Source organism: Chrysochloris asiatica, unplaced genomic scaffold, assembly GCF_000296735.1.
Source record: "Chrysochloris asiatica unplaced genomic scaffold, ChrAsi1.0 scaffold00018, whole genome shotgun sequence".
NCBI classification, from domain to species: Eukaryota; Metazoa; Chordata; class Mammalia; order Afrosoricida; family Chrysochloridae; genus Chrysochloris; species Chrysochloris asiatica.
The window spans coordinates 3,959,011-3,981,335 of NW_006408536.1; the positions used below are offsets into that span (position 1 = coordinate 3,959,011).

Sequence of the window (22,325 nt, forward strand, 5' to 3'; positions counted from 1 at the left end):
TTCCAAATGACTAAATAAGGACTATTTTCTTATTTGTTTTACAATTACTCTTAAGACTCGTATTCAGCAATAAATATTTGACCAATTTCATTCATAAGATTAGATTCCAAAGCTAACTAGACTTTATATTAAAACAAATAACATTCTTCCCTTGCAAAAAATTCAAACTGCCGCACAGAAAAGACAAACGTGCTAAGTACTTTATTGTCTCCAACTCCAACTAACCCTCCCCTCCCCACCCCTAAAAGTTTGTTGACTGCAAACTTGCCAACTTCAAATGCAAAATGAAGAATCTTCTTTAGGATTCACTTAGAACAGGAGGACCTTTTAGACAAAGCTCTGGACCGTGCTTCAGCCACGGCACTAATTCGAGCTCTTGCTGCAGCTCTGGCGTGGGCTCTCTCTTCTTCATCTCTCAAAGCTTCTTCATACCAGGAAGGGAAAGCTTGAGGGGTAGTATCATGGACCTTGGCCAAAAATTCCAGGACTTTCATCTTCGTGGTTTCAGCATAGGCTCTGGGACCCCACCGAAACTCATAAGATGGGGGATCACTGTTGGGCACCTGTCGGTACTCCAGATACTTTTGTTTCACCATATCTCTGGTAATGATCTTCTTTGGCTCCCCAAAGATGAAGTGATTCTTGCCAGGATACAATCCTATCACATTGAGCACTTCCCAGACTTGCTTCTCAGTGGCGAATTTGCCCTTCGTGAAAATCACACCAAGGACAACCATCAGGAGACCTGTCTTGGGCACACCTATTTCATCACTTATCCTCACATCATAGCTTAATTCCAATTTGTTGACGAGGACATAGATGTGCCTATTCGGGTCCATTTCCTTCAGGTCAAGGCCAAAAACCAGCTCTAGGTAGTCAGCAGCATTCTGAAGGATCTTAGAGTAGTGGTTCCGATATATTTGGACTATGGTTTTCATGATGTCTGTCTTTGTAATGAGCTCTTTCATTTTATACTTGTACAGCAAGTAATGTACCAAAGCAATCACCTTCTTTTCTATCATGGTTTTCTGCAACTGCTCGATGGTGGGCTGGACCTGCCTAGAGCTTGGACTGGCTTGGTACGTGGCATCTTCGTTGGCTCTTGTGGATGGAACAACTTCATCATTATTGCATGACCTAGCAGCTGGCATATTCTGGGGAGTATTCTTGACACTGGGAGTGAAAGAAGACATAGATTCCTCTTTGACTGCTGCATTGGCCTCATCACCCTTTACATCCAGGGGCACATCTTGGGCCTGGTGGCGTTTCTTACGGGCTCTGAGCTTACTATTCTGACCCCGAGGCATGATAAGTCTGGTCAGGAGCAGAACACAGGTGGGCAAGTGATGTGGGCACCTGGGAGAGAGAGGATAAGATATGGTGGGCAGCCCTTCATCAGAGAGAGAGGGCACCTTGGTTTTGATAAAGAAAACCTCTGCAGGTTTCCTTGAGAATACTGCTCTAAGAAAACACTAGGAGTCTGTTATTTAATTAGCCTGTCCACTGAGGACTCTATGGAAGGAACTAGAGTGGGCCTTAGGCTGTTGCCTGTCAGCTCTACCTGTGGCTTACTGGGGTGACCGCAGGGGCTGATAGTAGGACCCTCTCTATTGCAGGAAATGGGGGTACTCTTCATTCACACTCAAACGCATCATTATCAACTGTTGGCAGGACTCAGATGCTGTGGACTCTTTAGTTCTAGGAGCTAAGTGTCTCTATCAGTTCACATTCAGGGCCATCACCTTGACTCTGGGAGGACCTGGGATGCCTATGCTCTACTGATTTTATCTCACTGAGATCCTGGAGGAGGAATTGAGGAAGCAACTCATGTGACCACACCTGCCTGGAGCCATCAGGATGACAGCAGTGAAGGGCCTCTAGGGGACCCTCTCTGTGCTGGGGTAATTAGTGTTCTGACTCCTGTGTAGGACCTAAGACTCCTGCTTCTGTTGCCATAAGACCTATTCTCTAGGAGCAATGCCCTGACGTCCCTGAAACTCTTGAGGAGAAAGTTGAGGAACTTCAGCCTAAACTGTCTATCTCAGGGTTTCTCAGGGCTGAAATCACTGGCAAGGTTCTCTGGAACCCCCATTCTGGGGCATATGATGACTGTAGGCCTCACTTGGGGTCTTTATCTTGACCCTTAACAGTAGCTGGGACTCCTCTTTTTTCTGACCTGAGATCTATGCCCTCAGACCATGATTTTTCATCTGTCTGAAAACAAAAGTCAGAGTGAAGGCCTTCTCATCCTGCCACACTGGCATCTCCTGCGGTTTCCCAAGGCTAACTTGTAGTCAGGCAGGTAGGATATATATATTAGCCTATCTTTCTGGATGGGTGATTCCTTCGATTCTTAGGTTCTTTACCTTGTCTTTTCACCTTGGCTACCATGTCCTCTTTCTCTACTCCTTATCTGGCTCCTAAGACCAGAAGCCTCATCTCCAGGAACCACCTCTATCCATGAAGTGGGGAGGTATCTCAAACTGACAGCCCTGCATGGGACATCCTAGAGCTGAGGAAGGACAGGGCTCTGTGAGGTTCCATTTGTTCTAGGGTGGGTGGTCCTCTCAGACCTTGGGTTCTCCTTAATTACTCCTCAACTTGACTTCAGTGTCCTCCCTCTGCAGTCTAGAGACCTGCTCCAAACAAAGGCTCTCATCTCCTTGATGTGCTGAGGGGGAACTCACACTAAGTGATCAGTCCAGGGCATCCTGGGGCTGACCTCAGGGGCAGGGCCTGACTCTCTGCCCTTTTCTTTGTGTGTGTGGTACTCTCTGAGTCCTTACTTGAGATCTGCATATTGATTGCTGGAAGGGTTGGGACCCCTTCATCTAAAAACCTGAGGATGTAAATGCAGAGAAAAGCTAATAGACTACAAGGTAATCCCAAAGAAATTTAATACTCCACAACATATCATGAAAACGAATTCCCAAACAGAACAAGTGAACAAAGAAACTAGGAAGAAACCAACCAGAATCAACTAAAAAAACACAAACCCAACACAAGAAGGAAAGCAGAACAAAAGAACGAACACCACCACCAAAAAAGTAACATGATGACAGTAAACAACTCATACTTATCGATAATTACATTGAATGTCAATGGATCGAATGCACCAGTGAAGAGACAGAGTGGCAGACTGGATAAAAAAACAAGAGCCATCAATATGCTGCCTGAAAGAGACACACCTTACACACAAAGACAAAAACAGACTAAGAGTCAAAGGATGGAAAAAAATTTACCAAGCCAACACCAGCAATAAAAAAGCTGGAGTCATGATACTAATCTCCGACAAAGTAGACTTTAAGATAGAAACCTGCATAAGAGACAAAGAAGGACACTATCTCATGATCAAAGGGTCAATTGAGCAAGACGACATAATCATAATAAATATATATGCTCCCAACGAAAGAGCACCAAGATACATGAAGCAAACCTTAATGGAATTGGAGAAAGAAATAGATAAATCCACAATTATAGTAGGAGACTTCAACACATCACTCTCAAAAAGGGATAGAACAACCAGAAAGAAACTCGACAATGCCACAGAGGAACTTAACAACGCAATCAACCAACTTGACCTCATAGATATATACAGAACATTCTATCCAACAATGGCACAATACACATTCTTCTCCAGTGTGCATGGAACATTTTCCAGAATTGACCATGTGTTAGGCACAAAGCAAGCCTCCATAAATTCACAACCATCAAAATTCTACAGAGCATCTTTTCAGACCACAATGCTATAAAACTAGAAATCAACAATAAGAAGGCCAAAACAATAAAGTCGAATACATAGAAAATGAACAACACCCTGCTGAAAAACGATTGGGTAAAAGAAGAAATTAAACTTGAATTCACAAAGTTCCTAGAAACAAATGAGAATGAAAACACAACATATCAAAATCTTTGGGACATGGTGAAAGCAGTCCTGAGAGGTCAATTTATTGCGATAAATGTACACATCCAAAAAGAGGAAAGAGCCAAAAATCAACACATTAACACAGCACCTTCAACAACTAGAAGCAGACCAGCAGAGGGAACCTACAGTCACCAAAAGAAGAGAAATAATAAAGATCAGAGCAGAAATAAATGAGATGGAAAACCGAAAAACTATAGAAAGAATCAACAAGACAAGAAGCTGGTTCTTTGAAAGGATTAATAAAATTGACAAACCATTGGCAAAACTAACTAAAGAAAAGAGGGAGAGGACACAAATCAATCGCATTAGAAACCACATAGGTAAAGTCACAACAGAACCAAACGAAATCAAAAAGATAATAACAGAATACTAAGAAGAGCTGTCTGTACTCCACCAAATTCGAAAATTTGGATGAGATGGATACATTTCTAGAAAAACACGACCTACCTAAACTTACTCAGACTGAAGTAGAAAATCTGAACAAACTCATAACAAAAGAAGAAATTGACCAGATCTTCAAGAAACTCCCGACCAACAAAAGCCCAGGCCCAGGTGGCTTCACGGGTGAATTCTACCAAACATTCAGAGAAGAACTGTCACCAATTCTACTCAAATTATTCCAGAACATAGAAGAGGATGGAAAACTCCCTAATACTTTTTATGAAGCAAGCGTAACCCTCATACTAAAAACCTGAGGCTGCCCCTCTCAGATCTAAGACCTCAACTCTAAGATCCCTGAAGCATACGTAACAAGTGAGACTTCACAATCTTGCTGACCGGCTCCCAGAGAGAACAGTGAGCATGGGACTGTGTTGGTGGTGGCACTGGTGGTTGTGTGTTGTCGAGTCGTTTCTGACTCATGTTGTTAAGTGCGTAGAGTCTATTGCGACTCATAGCGACCCTGTAAATCTTTAAGGGAGCAGAAAGCCTCCTCTTTCTCCCGCGGAACGGCTGGTAGTTTCGAACTGCTGACCTTGAAGGTTAGCAGCCCGACTGGTAACCATTACGCGACCAGAGTTCCTTGGTGGGACTGTATTAGGCTTCATATATTGGAGCTCAGGTAGCGTAGTGGTTACGAATCGGGCTGCGAACCTTAAGGTCTGCAGTTCGGAACTACCAGCCACTCCGCGGGAGAAAGAGGAGGCTTTCTGCTCCCGTAAAGATTTACAGCCTCGGAAACCCTGTACAGAGTCGCTAAGAGTCGGAACCGACTCCACAGTACTTAACAACAACAGTTCCCAAATCAGCGTTTCCCCTAGACCTCACTTAGGATCGGTACCTTCTCCTCTGGCTCTCCTCCCTCTAAGGACCACTGACTCCTTCTACCCCTGGTGGGTTTCCAGGCAGCAGCCTCTTGTCCCCGTCCCGCCCCTCCCCTCCCCACCCCACTCCTTCTATGACAAGACAATCAGGCTGAGGCCCACGAGCCCAGCTCGTCTCCATGGATCCACGTGTGGCATCGCTGGTTAAAGCGCTGGACCGCAAGGTCGCTTTGAACCACAGAGTTGGTGGTTCAGGCTCACCAGCTGCTCCTCGGAAACCCTACACAGGGTCACTATGGGTCAGAACCGACTCGACTGCACTTCACAACTATTATAAGGGGAGGGGTGCCCTCAGACCTCACATGCTATTCTCACTTTGGCTGATTTGGTAGTCTAGAACCCCTCCCTATACTTGTCTGAAGCTGAAACCCTTGTCCGATGCCCTCATCTCAGTTCCCTCAGGGGAACTCAAGAGGGCGCTTAGAAGTTCTATTTTAGGCCATATCTGTAGGGTACAGCCAGCGCTAAACTCTGGGGGAGGGGCCCTCCATATAGGAGGCATTACGCAAGGATTTACCTATTCAAACAAGACCTGAAACTCCTCTCTCAGTAGAACTCTCGAAGTCACAGAATTCTGTCAGACATTTGACGGAAGTCAGTGTACATCACATCCATTCATCCTAAACCCCGCCCCTCCAGGGTCTCTCAGTGCTGACAGCAGGGGCAGGCTCTTTGCCACCTGATCTGTTCTGGGTTGATAGTTCCTTGAGACTTTGCCCAGGGTCCACTGGCTTTACTTATGTACTGTTTAAGGAGCTCTGGTAGTGTAGTGGTTACGAATCGGGCTGCTAACCTCAAGGTCGGCAGTTCGAAACTTCCAGCTGTTCTGCGGGAGAAAGAAGAGGCTTTCTGCTCCCGTAAAGATTTACAGCCTCAGAAATCCTGTGCAGGGTCACTATGAGTTGAAATCGACTCCACAGTGCTTAACAACAACATGTTACTGTTTGGGACCTTTCCCTCCACTGCTGTGATCCAATGCCTTCAACTCACTGAGCATCCCTAAAGATAGTTCAGAGGGTGCTCAGAGGGTGAGGTATCAAAGGATCCCTAGTCAGACTGCCAGAGTGGATAAAAGGGCTAAGAATCTCTGGGGACCCTATAGTCTGGAGTAGGCGGGCCCCTCAAACCTCATTCATGGACTTCATCTTAATTTCAGGCAAGGCTTGGAAATCGTCCCTCAGATGTCCTGACACCATAACTCTCAGACCAATGTCTTCATTTCCCTGACACTCCAGTGACAGAAGACAGTGGAAGCCACTTCAAATACCACTTCCTTGGGCTTCCCAGGGCTAATCAGAGTGGTGTAGATCTGTGCCGTCCTCTCTGTTCTGGGGTTGGCAGCCCCCTTAGACATTACTCAAAGTTTTCACCTTCACTTCTATTAGGCCCTAGAGAGCCTTCCCTCTAATGGCCTGAATCTGACAAGATTGTCTACTTTGCTTAATTCACAATTTTACATTTTATTACATTCACTACAGATCATGTGATAACTTTGGCAATAGCTGGTACAGAATCATTACTTTTCATTAAATTGGGTTGAGTTTAGAATAAAACCATAGAACCCATGTATCCTAGTCTTCAACAGTCAATTTAACAAGGGACTGTACCATCTCCAATAGTCAACACCCACCCTGTAAATATTTCCATCATACATTTTCTCCTTACTCCACTGAATGTCTGGTATACATAGCAAACACACAGCTATGACACACCTACACTCTGGTGTGAAAAGAACTCGGGAACCATAAGAGACTGAGTGGTGATTTCATCTGAATTACTTTTCAAGATATGTCCACCTTCGATTACTTTTTGTTTTACTGTGGTAAGTAAGTATATATATATATATAACAAAGCATATGCCATTTCAACATGTTTACATGTACAATTCAGTGGCATTCATTGTGTCTATCATGTTGTGCAACCATCCCACTATGGTGGTGGTGGTGGTTATGTGCTGTGGAGTCGGTTCCGACTCATAGCAACCTGCACAGGGTTTCCGAGGCTGTACATCTTTACGGGAGCAGAAAGCCTCATCTTTCTCCCGTGTGACAGCTGGTAGTTTCGAACTGCGGACCTTGTGGTTGGCAGCCCGATATCGTAACCACTGCTACCAGAGCTCCCCCTACTATATATTTCCACATATATCCATCAGCCTTTATAGAAGCCCAATGCCTCCTAGTCAATGACTCTTCTTTTCTCCTCCCTTCCATCCCTGATAACCACTAACAACTGTGGTCTCCATAAGTTTATTGGCAGAGTCACTGCAGTACTTAGTCTCAGGGAATTCCCACTCCTTGCAACTGCACTCCAAATTCCCACTCCTTGCAACTGCACATCTCCAGCCACTCCTTAGTATTATTTGCCCTGTTTTGAACTATCAAGACTTACCAATCTCCCATCACTATTATAGCTCCAATTTCAGTGGAGGCGGGCCACTGTATTCAGGGAAGACATCTTCCTCTCAGGTACGAATCAATACAGTTTTCATCCCCAGTATACTGGCAAGTATTCATGGAACCACCAGACTCTTCCAGAATCTACTCATAGCATCCCTCAGGGGAGTCAGTTATATTCTACCTGACAGTGGGTAGGAGGAATTCTAAGGTAAGGTGAGTTATAAAGCCTGTCTCTGGTCTGTCCGTTCAGATCAACATACTACATCAGACTGGTGATAATGAATCTGAGAATTTCAAAGCCTGTTCATGTAGGTTGTACAAGACCCTCCCAAAGACTTGCCACCTTCTCTTCTGATCTCTTCACCCTCTGCTAAACTGTGGGTTCAGAGCCCTGACAGATAGTCTGGCCTGGGCTTTCTGGCCTTGCTTTACATTGACTCTGAAAATGCTCTCCTCTACGTCCTCCTGATGCCTTTCTCTAGGATTCATTTCCTGGAACCTGGTCATTCTGACCAAATTCTTGGTTCTCTAAATAAAGGCAAACGTCAACTGACATTTGAAATTTTTGAAGCAGGCATGCCCAGAGGGATTCTGGTACTCATGATATCATTGTAGAAACCTGATTTATATTGGATTTATAAGCTAATTTTCATCTTACCCTAAATAGAAGACAGGAGAATACAAACTAAAATCACAGTGAGACAATACATTTTCACCCAAAATTTTGACCAAAATTTATAAGGTTGAGTAATCAAATGCCTGTGAGAGTATAAGTTATTAACATATATCAAATATGTGAGAAAATGGAATCGGCACAGCTTTATAGAACAGAATTTCAACAATATTTTATAAACATTTACAATTGTCGCATTCCTTCTTCTTTAACCCAATTTGCATGCTGCTATGAAGGAGCTCTGGTAGTGTAGTGGTTACGAATTGGGCTGCGAACTGCAAGGTCAGCAGTTCAAACCTACTAGCTGCTCCATGGGAGAAAGATGAGGCTTTCTGCTCCCGTAAAGATTTACAGCCTCGGAAACCCTGTTCAGGGTCACTATGAGTCGGAACCGACTTGACAGCATTTAACATATAACACATAACACATGTCTTCCTTATAAACAAACATGCACAATTGTCTAAGAATTCACGTTCAATGATTTCAGTTCTATTAATTATAGCAACAAGTGGGAAATAGATGTGTACATCAGCAAGAGAATGATTACATTATTTTTGGCATGCACTTTAGAATTCTAGGAAGCAATTAAAAAGTGAGGCAGACTGGCGTGTGCTATCACGGAAAGATCCTACATTCTTTTTGTTCAGCAATCGTCACAAGAGACAGACCAATATGTACACCATTACCCATGTATGTTAGAGACTTATGATTTTATTTTTATAGCACCACTTCGTAAGAAAACAATCCCAGAACACATTTTAAAATAATGTACACACTGTTGTTTTGCATTGTGGTTAGTTTTGAGGAAGTAGCTATTAATTATAGGAGCAAGTAGGAAATAGATGATTCACACAAATGGTCAGTTAATTTTGGCATACACGCAACATGCTTTTTAATTCTAGGAATCAGTTAAAAATTGAAGTAGAATGGTATGCGTTGTCATTGAAAAAGCCTGCATTCTATTTATTCATTGAGAAGCACAAGAGATAGAATAGTATGTATATTGTTGTTCAATATATTTTTAAAGCATCACTTCATTGGAAAAATCCCAGAATAATCTTTAAAATAATGCACACAATATTTTTTTTATTGTGGTTAGTTATGAGGAGGTAGCTGAATTTTAGAGAAATGGATTAAGGAAATGGAATTGTGATTTATCCATATTGTTAGAATTCTTTGGCAACAAGAACATATGCACTGTTACCTTTGTGAAAAGAAACCGTGGTGACAGTGTGGGTTAGGCATTGGAATTCTAACTGAAAGGTCAGTGGTTCAAACCACCAGGCACTCCGCAGGAGAAAGATGAGGCTGTCTGCTCCCATAAAGATTTACAGTCTCGGAAACCTTATACAGGGTCACAATGAGTTGGGATTGACTTAATGGTAGGTTTCATTTTAGTTTGACCTTTGTCAAATGAAAAGATTTTTTAGTTTGTCAAATTAAAAGATTTACGTACACCTCAGAATATAAACAGTAGCTGTGTATTAGATAAAGGAACTTCTAATGGATGTCAAGAAAGCTCTGGTAGTGTAGTGGTTAAGAGTCGCGCTGCTACGAGAGGTTCTGCAGAAGAAAGCTGAGGCTTTCTGTTCCCATAAAGGTTTCCCTTGGAAGCCCTGTACTATGAGTTCGACTATGAGTCGAATGCACACCATGGCGTACCACCACCTAATGAAAACCGACCACACCCAAGATTGTCTTCAGAGTCCTGGTGTAGTGCTATAGGCTAATGCGCAGGACTGAAAGTCAGTTTGAACCACAAGGTTGGCGGTTCAAGCTCACCAGTTGCTCCTCAAAAACCCTATACTGGGTCGCTATGAGTTGGAGTCGACATGACGGCACTTAACAACAACAATGGATGTCATGGAAAAGCCTGAAATCTGACTAGATAAACACAAAAATTTATTTCTAGTGCACATGGGACCTAATGTAGGCTGTCAGGGGCTCTCTTGCTCAGCTGTTCAGTGATCCAGGGCTCCAGGCTGCTTCCATCACGTTCTTTCACATCTCAACCTGGGCTCTACATGCTCACTGCTAGAAAGAATAGAAAACATGGCAGTAGCATGGCTTACAAGTGACAAATGTGACTTCTGTTCATCTTTTAGGGGCAAAAGTAGAACATGACCCTTCCTAATAACAAGTGGGCCTGAAACATAGTTTCCACATGAACCCAACCTGATGTGGTTGAGTGCTTGCAATTTCTCACATAAGCCATTGCATAGTGGGTACTCAATAAAGAGCAACGATTACAATTTGTCAAAACAAAGGCCAGATTTTCCTCACAATATGCTAACATTTTCTAGTGCCACTATGTGACAGTTGTTTTCAAACACAGGATCACATGGGTTTTCCAAAGGACCCTGTAAATCTCAGTACAGAGTGTTCACTTTGCTTCACTCAATAGTGCCTCTCTGCAGTGAACTTTGAAATGACATCTATAATCTCAATAAACTAAGAATTTTCTTCTTCCTTTGGATTTATGGTCAACATTATAATTTGTGAGTCTCTACTATCACCACCTGATGAAAATACTTGAATAGGTCTGCTGGGGCACACTGAGAACCCTTGATTTTCCCCAGGGATAGATACACACAAAAGTCAGGGAAAGAATGGTGAATTATTTTTTTCCTTGATTCTTTTCTTTTTTCTTTTCTTTTTTTTTTTTGTTACTGGTGAAGTTTTCGTTAAATCCACAGAAGTAAAAACCCTACTGTAAAGGCTGGGGGGCAGGGCCACCAGGGTGTGGGAGCCAGGCCACCAGGAGGCAGGGGAGAGGAAGGGAAAAGGATAAAGCAGAGCCAGGCCAGGCTGGTCATGGGGTTGCCAACCTCAGAGGCCATAACTGGGCCCTCCGGGCAGCTCCGGGGCCCCCAGGCCAGCACCGGGCAGGCTCAGCGGTGGGAGCTCAACCAGCACAGCTGAGAACTTTGTGTCCCCAAAAGCTTCATTCATATGCATCTCAAAAAAGCGCTGACCAGACTTATGAAGGCCATCAATGAAAAAATAGGGACAAGTGTGAGGGCACTAATTCAGGGAATACACAGACTACAAAACATTTTGAAAACCACACAAACAAAAGTAGACAAAATAGATGACTGGGACTTACTGAAAATTAAAAACTTATGTGCATCAAAAGACTTCACCAGAAGAGTAAAAAAGGAACCCACAGAATGGGAAAAAATCTTTTGCAATGACACATCAGACAAGGGACTCATTTCTAAAATACATAGGAAACTACAATACCTCTACAAGAAAAACACGAATAACCCAATTAAAAAATGGGCACAGGACATGAACAGACACTTCACCAAGGAAGAGATCCAGGCAGCCAACAAACATATGAAGAAATATTCTCGATCACTAGCCATTAGAGAGATGCAAATCTAAACAACAATGAGATATCATCTCACACCAACAATAACAACAAAGATCAAAAAAGTAGAGGACAATAAATGCTGGCGAGGATGTGGAGAGACTGGGACACTCCTGCATTGCTGGTGGGACTGCAAAATGGTCCAACCTGTCTGGAAAGCAATAGGGCGCTTCCTCAGAAAGTTGGGAATAGAAATACCTTATGATCCAGCAATTCCTCTACTTGGTATTTACCCACAAGAAAAACGAGCCACAACACAAGAAGATATATACACACCAATGTTCATAGCAGCACTATTTACAATAGCAAAAAGGTGGAGACAGCCAAAGTGCCCATCAACTGAAGAATAGATAAACAAACTGTGGCACATACACATAATGAAATACTATGCTACCCTGAAAAATAACAAGGAAGCCACCGCATAACATGGATGAACCTTGAGGACATTATGTTGAGTGAAATTAGTCAGTCACAAAAGGAGAAATACTGCATAGGACCACTACTGTAAACGACTAATAAAAAGAACCCATACTAAAGGGGGGTGGATTCTTTGCTGGTTGCTGAGATGTGGGCAGGGGGATCAGGGGAAGGAGGGGAAGGTGGAGCATAGGGCAGGGAATAGACACAGGATAGTTTGGGTTCTAGGGAGGGGGAGCAATATACAAGAAGGGAGAGGGGAATGGAAGAACAAAGCAGATGGGAGAACAATTAGGTAGGTTTGTATGGGCTAAGTGGGACAGAGGTAAATAATGATGTATGAACAACATTGGAACAACAGGGCTCTGGGATACAGAGATTGAGACATCTTTGGAATGGGGAAAAGGGGGGAATAAGATGCTTGGCTGTCTTTTGAATCTTGATTTTCCTTGCATTATATTATAAAATAGACACTGGAGGGGGAGAGAAAGGAATAGCCAGAAACATCACCATAGAAAGCTTGTAAGTCTGTCTTCTGCCTATAACTGATTGGAATGCCTTATATGGGGCTACAACTTGCCCAGTGAAGGAGGCTTCCTGTGGAGCCTCTGCATTACATAAGACTATAGGTGGAAGCCTGAACCACATCTAGATCTTCAGAGCTGGGAAATTTCCACTTGAAAGGATGAGCAGACCAGCCTGGAGCAGCTAGAAGAACAGAAGATACTTCTTGAAAGAAAGATCAATAGGAAAAATACAAAACAACATAGGCAGACCGACTATTAATACAAGAACAAGCAAGTTGCTTGCCCAGGAGACATCAAGGCAAGTGGTTGGGTCCCCTCAGTGCAAACCTCCTTCCAAGACTAACACTCAGTGGGAATACACACTCTGATTGGTGACCATGTCCGTCACCGATAAGGGAAAGTGAGGGAAAAATAGCAATGAAGCTGCAAGCTAAGCCCTACAACATTCAATAGACTCCTGTAAACCCGGGTGGAGACCTGGTTGGCCAGCAGTGTGGAAAGACCTGGGGACTCTTGCGCCCAGAGTCAGTGACATAGCCACAGGCGACTAGAGTGGAGAGTGAAACATCCAGCTGATAAGAAGAGAGGGCATATGCACAAGAACACCCACACTTGCAGATAATGCCCACTTCATCTGGCTTCAAAGACTGGATGATCAGAGCTCAACCAGAAGAAGAAAGAAGAGGAAAAAAAGAGTAATCTGATACAATTTGATGAACTTGACCTACACCTATGCAGTAGCTCAAAAGAGGGAAAAATCTTTACAGCAAGGATCATTCCCATCCCCTCCATACACAGAGTAGACAGGAATGGGCAACTTGGACATTAGCTACCCAAAATGGGGGGCCTACAAAGGCAAAAAGTGACTGGCTTACAAGCTTTCAAGAGGGAACCTAGATCCAGACGGCATGAAGGAAGGTAGACTCTCCACTGAGTAGTATCCAATCTGTCTAGGCGGGGCTGATGAAATGAAATGAAATTGTGTACAATTTTAATCTGGACTGATTGTGAGAGTTAGAAATGTAAAAGTAGACATTTTGTAGCAAGGGGGGAGGTTTGGGGGAGTGATTAGCTTTTCAGTCTAGGAGTGGAGGTCCCTAGGACCATCAAGGGAGAAGAGTGGAGAACATGACTCTACCCAGAGAAGCAGTGATGCCTGAGATGGAGGCAGAGACGATGATGTGGAGAGATGGAGCAGTTGGGGACTTGAGACACAGAGAGGGAGAGGGGCTGTGTTCTGACGACCCGGGGGGCAGGCTTGTAGTGTATATACCCTTTGGTTGGTTGATGATGCATGGAGGGGATTGTAACTACGGAAATGAAACGATATACGATAGGGTGAATGTAAAACTGATGTTCTCCCATGTAATTATCACATAATTCACAATTGTTGTCAGGTGCCATCGAGTCAGAACCGACTCATAGCGACCCCATGCACAGCAGAACAAAACAATGTCCGATCCTGGGCCAACCTCACTACCGCTGTCACACTTGACACCATCAGTGATGCCACCTGGCTGATCCATCTCGCTGGGGGTCTTCCTCTTTTTCTCTGACCCCTCCATCTTACCCAGCTTGACATCCTTCTCCAGCGACTGTTCTCTCCTGACAATATGTCCAAAGTACGAGAGATGAAGCTTAGCCATCCTGGCCTCCAAGGAGCACTCTGGCTGTACTTCTTCCAAAATAGATCTATTGGTTCTTTTGGCAGTCCATGGCACTTTTAGTATTCTCCTCCAACACCACAACTCAAAGGCATCAATTCTTCTACGGTCTTCCTTATTCACTGTCCAGCTTTCACAAGAATATGAGGTTATTGAAAATACCATGGCTTGGGTCAGGTGCATCTTAGTCCTTAAGCTGACATCTCTGCTCTTCAACATTTTAAAAAGTTCCTGTGCAGCAGATTTTCCCAATGCAATACGTCGTCTGATCTCTTGACTGCTGTTTCCATGAGTGTTGACAGTTGATCCAAGAAGAATGAAGTCCTTGACAACTTCAATCTTTTCTCCGTTGATAAGAATGTTGTTTATTGGTCCAGTGGTGAGGATTTTTCTTTTTCTGACATTGAGATGCAACCCATACCGAAGGCTGTGTTCTTTGATCTTCATCAGTAAATGTTTCAAGTCCTCTTCACTTTCAGCAAGCAAGGTTGTATCATCTGCATATCTCAGGTTGTTAATGAGTCTTCCTCCAATCCTGATGCCATGTTTTCCTTCATAGAACCCAGCTTCTGGTATTATTTGCTCAGCATACAGGTTAAGTAAGTATGGTGAAAGAACACAACTTTGTCGCATACCTTTCCCAATTTTAAAACATTCAGTTTTAAATTCACAATAAAACATTTTTTAAAAAAGGTCATAATGAAGTACCAAGAATTCAGTACTGGGCCACAAGGTCGATTTAAATTGTAAGTTCAGAAACCCTATACAGGGTTGAGTCAGAACCAATTCGATGGCACTTAACAGTAGTATTAACATTTTGATATATCTCGTTTGTCAAATGTAGTATTTTAACATGTTTTAAAAAAAAGAAAAGGAAGAAAGAAAAAGCGCTGAAGGCCGATGATGGACTGACTGCACATCCGGCTTGTCCTCTGTCGGCTTATTGAAGTGTTTAAACATGCGGCCTACGTCCTGGGCAAACTCCTCCGGGGAGCTATAGGGTGGTGACAGCTTCTCTTGGAGGAGAGCATGGATCAGCGTCTGGTCCAGGGTACCATCAGGCTGGTCCAGAGAAGGTGGAGTCTGTGGCCAACTGGTGCAGAGGACGGCACGGCTCATGGCAGAACAGGGCCAGTAGGACACGCTCACACTTCTGCTGGTTGACTGACGAAAGCTTGGCCACCACTCCAGTGGTATCGGCCCCATCCAGATTGACGCTCCCATCCTCCTCCTTTAGGTCAGGGAGCACATGGCTGAGTTAGCAGCTCCACTCTTCCCCTGGAACATCCTGCAGAGCTGGCAGATGGCAATCAAAGTGGAAGCAGAACTCTCACTGGTTACACATAACCACGTCTCCTGGCTTCTGGCAACACGGCAGATAGTGGCACTGTCGTCCAGGGCGCCTGGGCCACCAGTTGGGGCTGAAGCACCCTCAGGAGCCACTACTTCCAGGCCCGAACTGGTGCTGCCACTGGGTGAGTACAGGCGGGGGCCCTCCACACCAGAACCCTCTGTCAGGGCCATCAGCACAGGCTTGGTCTCCGGGCCTTCAGTGGCAGCAGGTGGGGCTCCAATGGCCGCCTCTGCCTCTTCCTCCTTGACAATGGCCAGGCTGGGCAGGGGTGGGGCTCCAGGGGCCCCCGGGGGTGCAGTCCCAGGCTGGTCAGCAGCCGTAGCAGCACCATCACGTTCAATGACGATGAGATTATAGTCCTCTGTGGTGCTGCCGGAGAACACCTTGAACACGGGAGGCTGGCTGTTGGCTGTGAGATCCAGGTCCAGGCATTCAAGGCTCACGCGAGGCACCTTGCGCAGGAGGCCGCTCACCTCACCCTCACCTGAGCGGGACCGTTTCACACCAGACACATGAGGCTCTACACTCGAGTAGGGGTCATCTGACCCGAAGCCATAGCCTTTCTGCACGTCCATGGGCTGGCCGCTAGCGGAGCCCTGTTTGTTTAGTGGGCCAGGGGCCCGAGGCGGGGCCATAGTTGCGGAGTCCGTGGAGTGGGTACCTGAGCGCTCTGCCACAATCTTGCTGAAGGCCTCAGCACTCTTGGTCCAGGCATTGAGGTCCCACTGGAACTTCATCTCGACTTGTGGCTCCACAGGGTCCACGATCACCTTGAGAGCCTGGTGCATCTGGAAATAGATCAGCTTCTTGGAGAGCAACAGGGCTGTGTTGTAATTCCACAGGGCCCATGAGGCGAAGCGCAGAATGTGTTCCTGGTGCTTCTGGATCTCGGTCATGGTCCAGTGCTAGCATGTCTACTGTAGAAACTTTTACCTCTGTGGTTGGCAGAGTAATTGTTCTATGAAGGTGTGTATGCCCTTACTCCTGGAATCTGTGAGTATATTATATTACCTGGCCAAAGGGAGTTTGCAGCTATAAGTAAGGTTAGAGAAAGCTAGCTTAAAACAGGAATTGTTAGGTGCCATCAAGTCAGTTTTGACCCTGTGTAAGGTTTCTGAGGTGATATGTTTAAATTGCTGACCTTGTGGCTACCAGTGCAGTGCTTATCCTACAGCACCATTTGTTGTTGTTGTTAAGTGCCGTAGAGTCGATTCTGACCCATAGCAACCCTATAATGGGTTTCCAAGGAGCAGCTGATGAGCTTGAACCACCGACGACTTTGCAGTCTGAGGCATTAGTCCACAGCGCCACACCAGGATTCCTACAGCATCATACCAGGGTTCAAAACAGAAGTTTTCTACTAGATGATCCAGATAGGCTCCTTCTATCATGTGATCTCTTAAACATGGAGAAATTTCTCAGGCAGGGGCAGTATGGAGATGCAGTAGAGGGGGAAGTTCGAGTTTCAAGAGTGAGAAGGATTCAAGTACTATTGCTGACTCAACCCCATGTGAAAGGACTGGAGAGAGGTTTCTAGGGACCATGGAGGCTCCAGGTGAGTCAGCAAGGAGTCTAAGGAAGGGGGTTTCCCAGAAATTAAACTCCAGGAGCAACCTGAATGAGCTTGGAAAGAGAGTCTTCCTTCCCAGAGCTTCTGGATATGAGTCCAGCTGGCCACAGCTTGATTGGGCCTTTGAAATCAAGAAAAGAAAAACCAGTAGAGCCAACTAGGATTTCTTGCATACTGAAATGGGTGTTACTTTAAACTACTAAATTTGTGGCAATTAAAATACCAATAGAAAACTATACTTTCTAGGAGGACTCCAGTGTACATAGGAATAGAGGATATATAAGATTGCTACATAGTGATTCCCGGGGGGCCTCCTTCATCTACTGTGCATGAGAAAGACTTTGGTTTTTGGCCACTTAGCTAAGTTACATGTCCAATTCAGTGGCTAGTTTCAAAAATTCACCAGATTAAAATCTTTCTAGCCTCATCTGCTTCAAAAACATTTTCTCTAATGTCATAGTTATATCTCAAGAGCAGAAGATTCTATACCAAATCAGAAATTACTTGCCAGCCAATTTAGGGGGAAAAATACGGAGTGTGGTGGAGGCACTCAGGAGGGATAAGTGGGTGCCTAAATTTCACTGAAAAGGTGTAACTATTACATGCAAGGGGCTATTGCTATCAGAAGGGTTACAAGGTGAAGGACAGGACAAGGCAGGGTAAGGATGTAGGGAGTTGGATAATCTATGTCAAGGGATGAGCAGGTGATTCTGGGCTGTCTGTTCCACTGGGAGCAGGTGCAGCCTCCAGAAGAGGAGGCAGTGGAGAGTGCTGGTGACGGAGGTCAGGATGCAGACTTGGACAGATGAGGCTCGAGGCCCAAGGCACTAGCATTGTAATGTGGACAAGTGCAGGGTCAGCTCTCTAGGATCCTGGGGATATGGGTAAGATACTAAGCAAATGAAGTCCACAGAAAATCCCCCAATTGTGGTTGCTTCTCATTTTGACCCTTCTTCATTGTGTTTACTTTTTGCATATAAAAGATACTGGTCACAGGATCAGTTGTTTTTTTTGCATGAGAGTCCTTAGGGGGAGTAAAAACAGAAATTAAGAGGCCAAAAGTCTTCCTCAGGCTAAAAGGAATAGATATGCATGTGGACTTCAGACAAATCCAGAGCTGAGGATGAGTCACAACCTTGTCACTTATGATCCATGTGATCTTAGGAAAATTTCAAAGCTCTATGAGCCTCAGTTTCTTCATCTGTCAAATGGGCTTGAAAGTCACTTTGCCCAGTGCCTCATGTATACATTGTTAAGTATGACTGTTGGAATGTGTGTTATATAAAGGACCTGGCACAGCGCCTACCAAATAACTGACAGTTATACTACTACAATTTTGACCCATTGTTGTTGTTAAGTGATGTTGACCTACCAAATTGCTCTGGCATCCCTTCTCCCCCCCCCCGCCCCCAAAGAGATAGCTGAGAATAATATGCAGTAGTCTAGACATGGCATAAGAAATCAGCCAAAATGCTGCTTAGAAAATGAAATTATTTGCTAAATAACTTTTTGAGGATATCTCCTTACTGAAAGCATGAGGGAGTCTTCCCAAGCAAAAGGCACCACAAAGCTCTTAGGATTTGGGTCAAGGACTACCCTCTTCCCACTCTATTTCCTTTCCACCTAAACCACCTTACATACATTTATTTCACCCTCATCAAAAAATAATCCTTACTTATTGTTGTTGTTGTTAAGTGCCGTCGAGTCGGTTTCAACCCATAGCGACCCTGAACAGGGCTTCCGAGGCTGTAAATCTTTACAGGAGCAGATTGCCTCATCTTTCTCCCGCAGAGCAGCTGGTAGTTTGAACTGCTGACCTTGCGGGTCTCAGCCCAATTCATAACCACTACGCTACCAGAGCTCCTTAATCCTTACTTAGAGTTGGCTAAATTATAATCAAGATGCCCTAAAATCAATGCCATTTTAATGGAGTGGGCTCTGTTTCTCCCAGGCCAGAGCAAAGATTACCAGTCCAGTGGCTTCTCAGCATCTGAAGTCAAGTGACCAACCTCGATTTCTTAGAATCTCCCTGGAGATGACGTGTATGAAGCACACAGTTTGTGCATTGTATTCAATTAATAGCTCAAGATACCTTTCATTCATTCTTGCCCCAGGTAGAGAAATCTCTCTAGTTTTCCATATTCCCAAAGTAAGTAACTGCTAAATATTCCCGGTCTGTTTGCGAGGCTTTAGTCTGTCAGCTCTGAGACTTGCCATATGAGGGCATGGTCCTACTCACCACTCTTACAACCTCTTCAGACCCATTAACCAATTTAAGTTAAACACAATTTACATTGAGGGACTTGCAGTTTCTCAAGGCCCCCATATGCCTTGTCTGGGAGCATTTCAATGTGACTGCTCTTACCTGGGCCTGCCATGTCCTCACACCTTCTCTGTAGTTTTCCATGGGTCTTAAATTCACCATCTTCGTTAGATAATTTCTGCTTCCAAGGAGCAGATGGTCAATTAATGTTAAAGAAATAAATGAGCCCGCATGTAGAAATCTAATTTATTAGGATATAAGTCTTCAACATTCTTGAACAAGCCAAGCAAATTCAGGCATATATCTTTTAACTTAACATAAAAACACACTCAAAGCGTTAAGACCATGGATGTATTTATCATCTTACATTGTTTATCTCTATTTCTTGAACTCAACTCTTTTACTGTTGAATTTTTTCACATTTACAGGAAATGCTGTTTCTGCTGCTGCTAGCTTGTTTCAAGTGACTAAATAAAGTGGAACATTTTTGTTGGTTTTACAAAATAGTACAACACTTAATTTTAAAACTCATAAACAACAATAAGGATGTGTCTACTTTTACTCTTTATCTTAGACTCAGAGAGAAGGTTTAATAAACATTCTATTAAAAGGAAAAAGATTTGGAAAAAATTTATGTTATCTTACAGAACAGAAACACAAAGACGATAAACACTTTACTGCCGCTAGCAGCAACCTGGCTCTCTACTATAACACGACTGCCCTCTTAAAGCTCAATGTGAAGAATCTTCTTCAAAAGCTGGATGGAGCCTTGGAACATGTACTGGCTGCGGAGGTATTACGAGCCCTGGCTTGAGCTCTGGCTTGAGCTCTCTCTTCTTCTTCCTTCACAGCCTCTTCAAGACAACGGGGGAAGGCACTGGGGTCGGAATCATGGATCTTGGCCAAAAACTCCAGGACTTTCATCTTGCTGGTTTCAGCATAGGCTTGTGACCCCCACAGGAACTCATAGCATGGAGGATCACTGTTGGGCACCTGGCGGTACTCCAGATACTTCTGCTTCACTAAATCGATGGTGAGGAGCTTCTTGGGTTCCCCAAAGATGAAGTGCTTCCTGCCAGCATACAGCCCCATCATATTCAGCACTTCCCAGACTTGCTCCTCCTTGGCGCAGTTGTCATTCGAGAAAATCACACCAAGAACAGTCATCAGGATACCTGTCTTGGGCACGCCTATGTCATCACTTATCTTCCCACTGTAGCTCGATTCCAATTTGTTGACAAGGACATAAGTGTGGCGGATGGGATCCACTTCCTTCACATCAAGGCCAAAGATCAACTCCAAGTGCTCAGAGGCTTTCCTAAGAATCTCAGGGAATTGATTCTTATACATTTGAATAATATTTCTCAATATTTCAGCCTTTGTCACAGGCTCTTTCACTTGATACTTGTACAGCAGATAATGCACCAATACAACCACCTTCTTGCTGAGAGGACCTTTTTGCCAGCGCTCAATGATGGAGTTGCCCTTCCTAGAGCTGGGACTCTCCTTCCCTTGGTAGCTGGCACCTTCATCAGCAGCTTCAGAAGTGCTGGTACATGGAACACTTTGAGAGTCCTGAGGAGGACTGGCTGTCGGATCTTCGGAATGAGGAGAGAAGGAAGAGGTGGACTCCTCTCCATCTGCTGCAGTGTCAAGAACATTCTCCATAGCTTGATTATCTTCTCGAGCCTGACGGCGTTTTTCTCTGGCCCGGAGCTTACTCTTCTGACCCCGAGGCATGATGATCTGGTCAAGGACAGAAGCAGGAAGGCAGGGGATGCAAGTGCCTAGTAAAGAGATGACATGGTTTGCATACCTTGAAGATGGCAGTCCTGGTGTGGTACTGTGGGTCAATGCACTGGACTGAAAGGTCAATTTGAGCCGCAAGGTTGGAAGTTCAAAATGACCAGCTACTCCTTGGAAACCCTAGACAAGGTCACTATGAGCCAGAGCCGACTTGACGGCACTTAACAACAAGGAGGAGATACAACCTCTGCTCTTTGAAACCACAATACTCCTGTTTTTTAATCAGCCTGTTCCCTGAGAACCTAGTGGAAGTCATTATAGTATGTCTATCTGCCAATCCAGTTTAGGGGTTACTGGGGCTGACAGCTAGGAATGATAGCTCCAGGCTCTTTGGAGCACCCTCTGTTCTAGAAGCAGGAAATGTTTCTCTGTTTAAATTCAGTACTTACTTCTTGACTTGTGGCAGGACCCAGGAACTCTCTGCTATGATGCTTTGATGTTGACCCCACATACCAAAGTCTTTTCCAGAGAGTGTGGAGCTTGAGTGAAGGAGCACTTTCTTTGATCACATCTGCCCAGAGACACCCAGGGATGACAACAGTGGTAGACCTTTATTGAGAACCTGTATGTCCTGGGGTAATCAGAATTATGAGTCCATCCCAAGGTTGCCACCTTGGCTCCTGATAGGGACTGAGGCCTCCCTAACTTCCTCCCTCCAGGACCTCAGGGATGTGAGCCCCTTGCTCTGAGGGTTGTTGTTGTTGTTGTTAAGTGCTGTCGAGTCAGCTCTGACCCATAGCGACCCTGTACAGGGTTTCCGAGGGTGTAAATCTTTACGGGAGTAGAAAGCCTCATCTTTCTCCCGCTAGAGGTATCAAATTAGCAGAGGGGTAAAGTCCAGGATCCAAGGTGGCTGCCCTTACTGGTGTTAGTTGCCATTAAGCCAGCTCTAACTCATAGCAACTTTAGACCAAGGTTTTTCACCTATCTGACACCCTGACTTGGAGTGAGTAACCATCTCATCCTGCCACGCTTGCCCAGCATCTCCCAGGATTAACAGTAGAGCAGCACATGTTATTTCTATGGCAGCCTTCT

General features: G+C 44.5%; 2 protein-coding genes and 1 pseudogene across 2 annotated transcripts; all 3 read right to left on the reverse strand.

The window, feature by feature from the left end:
* Positions 1-305: 305 nt before the first annotated feature.
* Positions 306-1,307, reverse strand: LOC102831670 (melanoma-associated antigen B10-like). Its single transcript, XM_006835657.1, has one exon. It carries the CDS (start codon positions 1,305-1,307, stop codon positions 306-308), a length of 1,002 nt encoding a protein of 333 aa, XP_006835720.1.
* Positions 1,308-11,145: 9,838 nt separating this feature from the next.
* On the reverse strand, positions 11,146-19,646 carry LOC102832051 (annotated as a pseudogene).
* Positions 19,647-20,234: 588 nt separating this feature from the next.
* LOC102832434 (melanoma-associated antigen B10-like) lies at positions 20,235-21,224 on the reverse strand. The gene has a single exon (XM_006835658.1). It carries the CDS (start codon positions 21,222-21,224, stop codon positions 20,235-20,237), a length of 990 nt encoding a protein of 329 aa, XP_006835721.1.
* Positions 21,225-22,325: the final 1,101 nt, after the last annotated feature.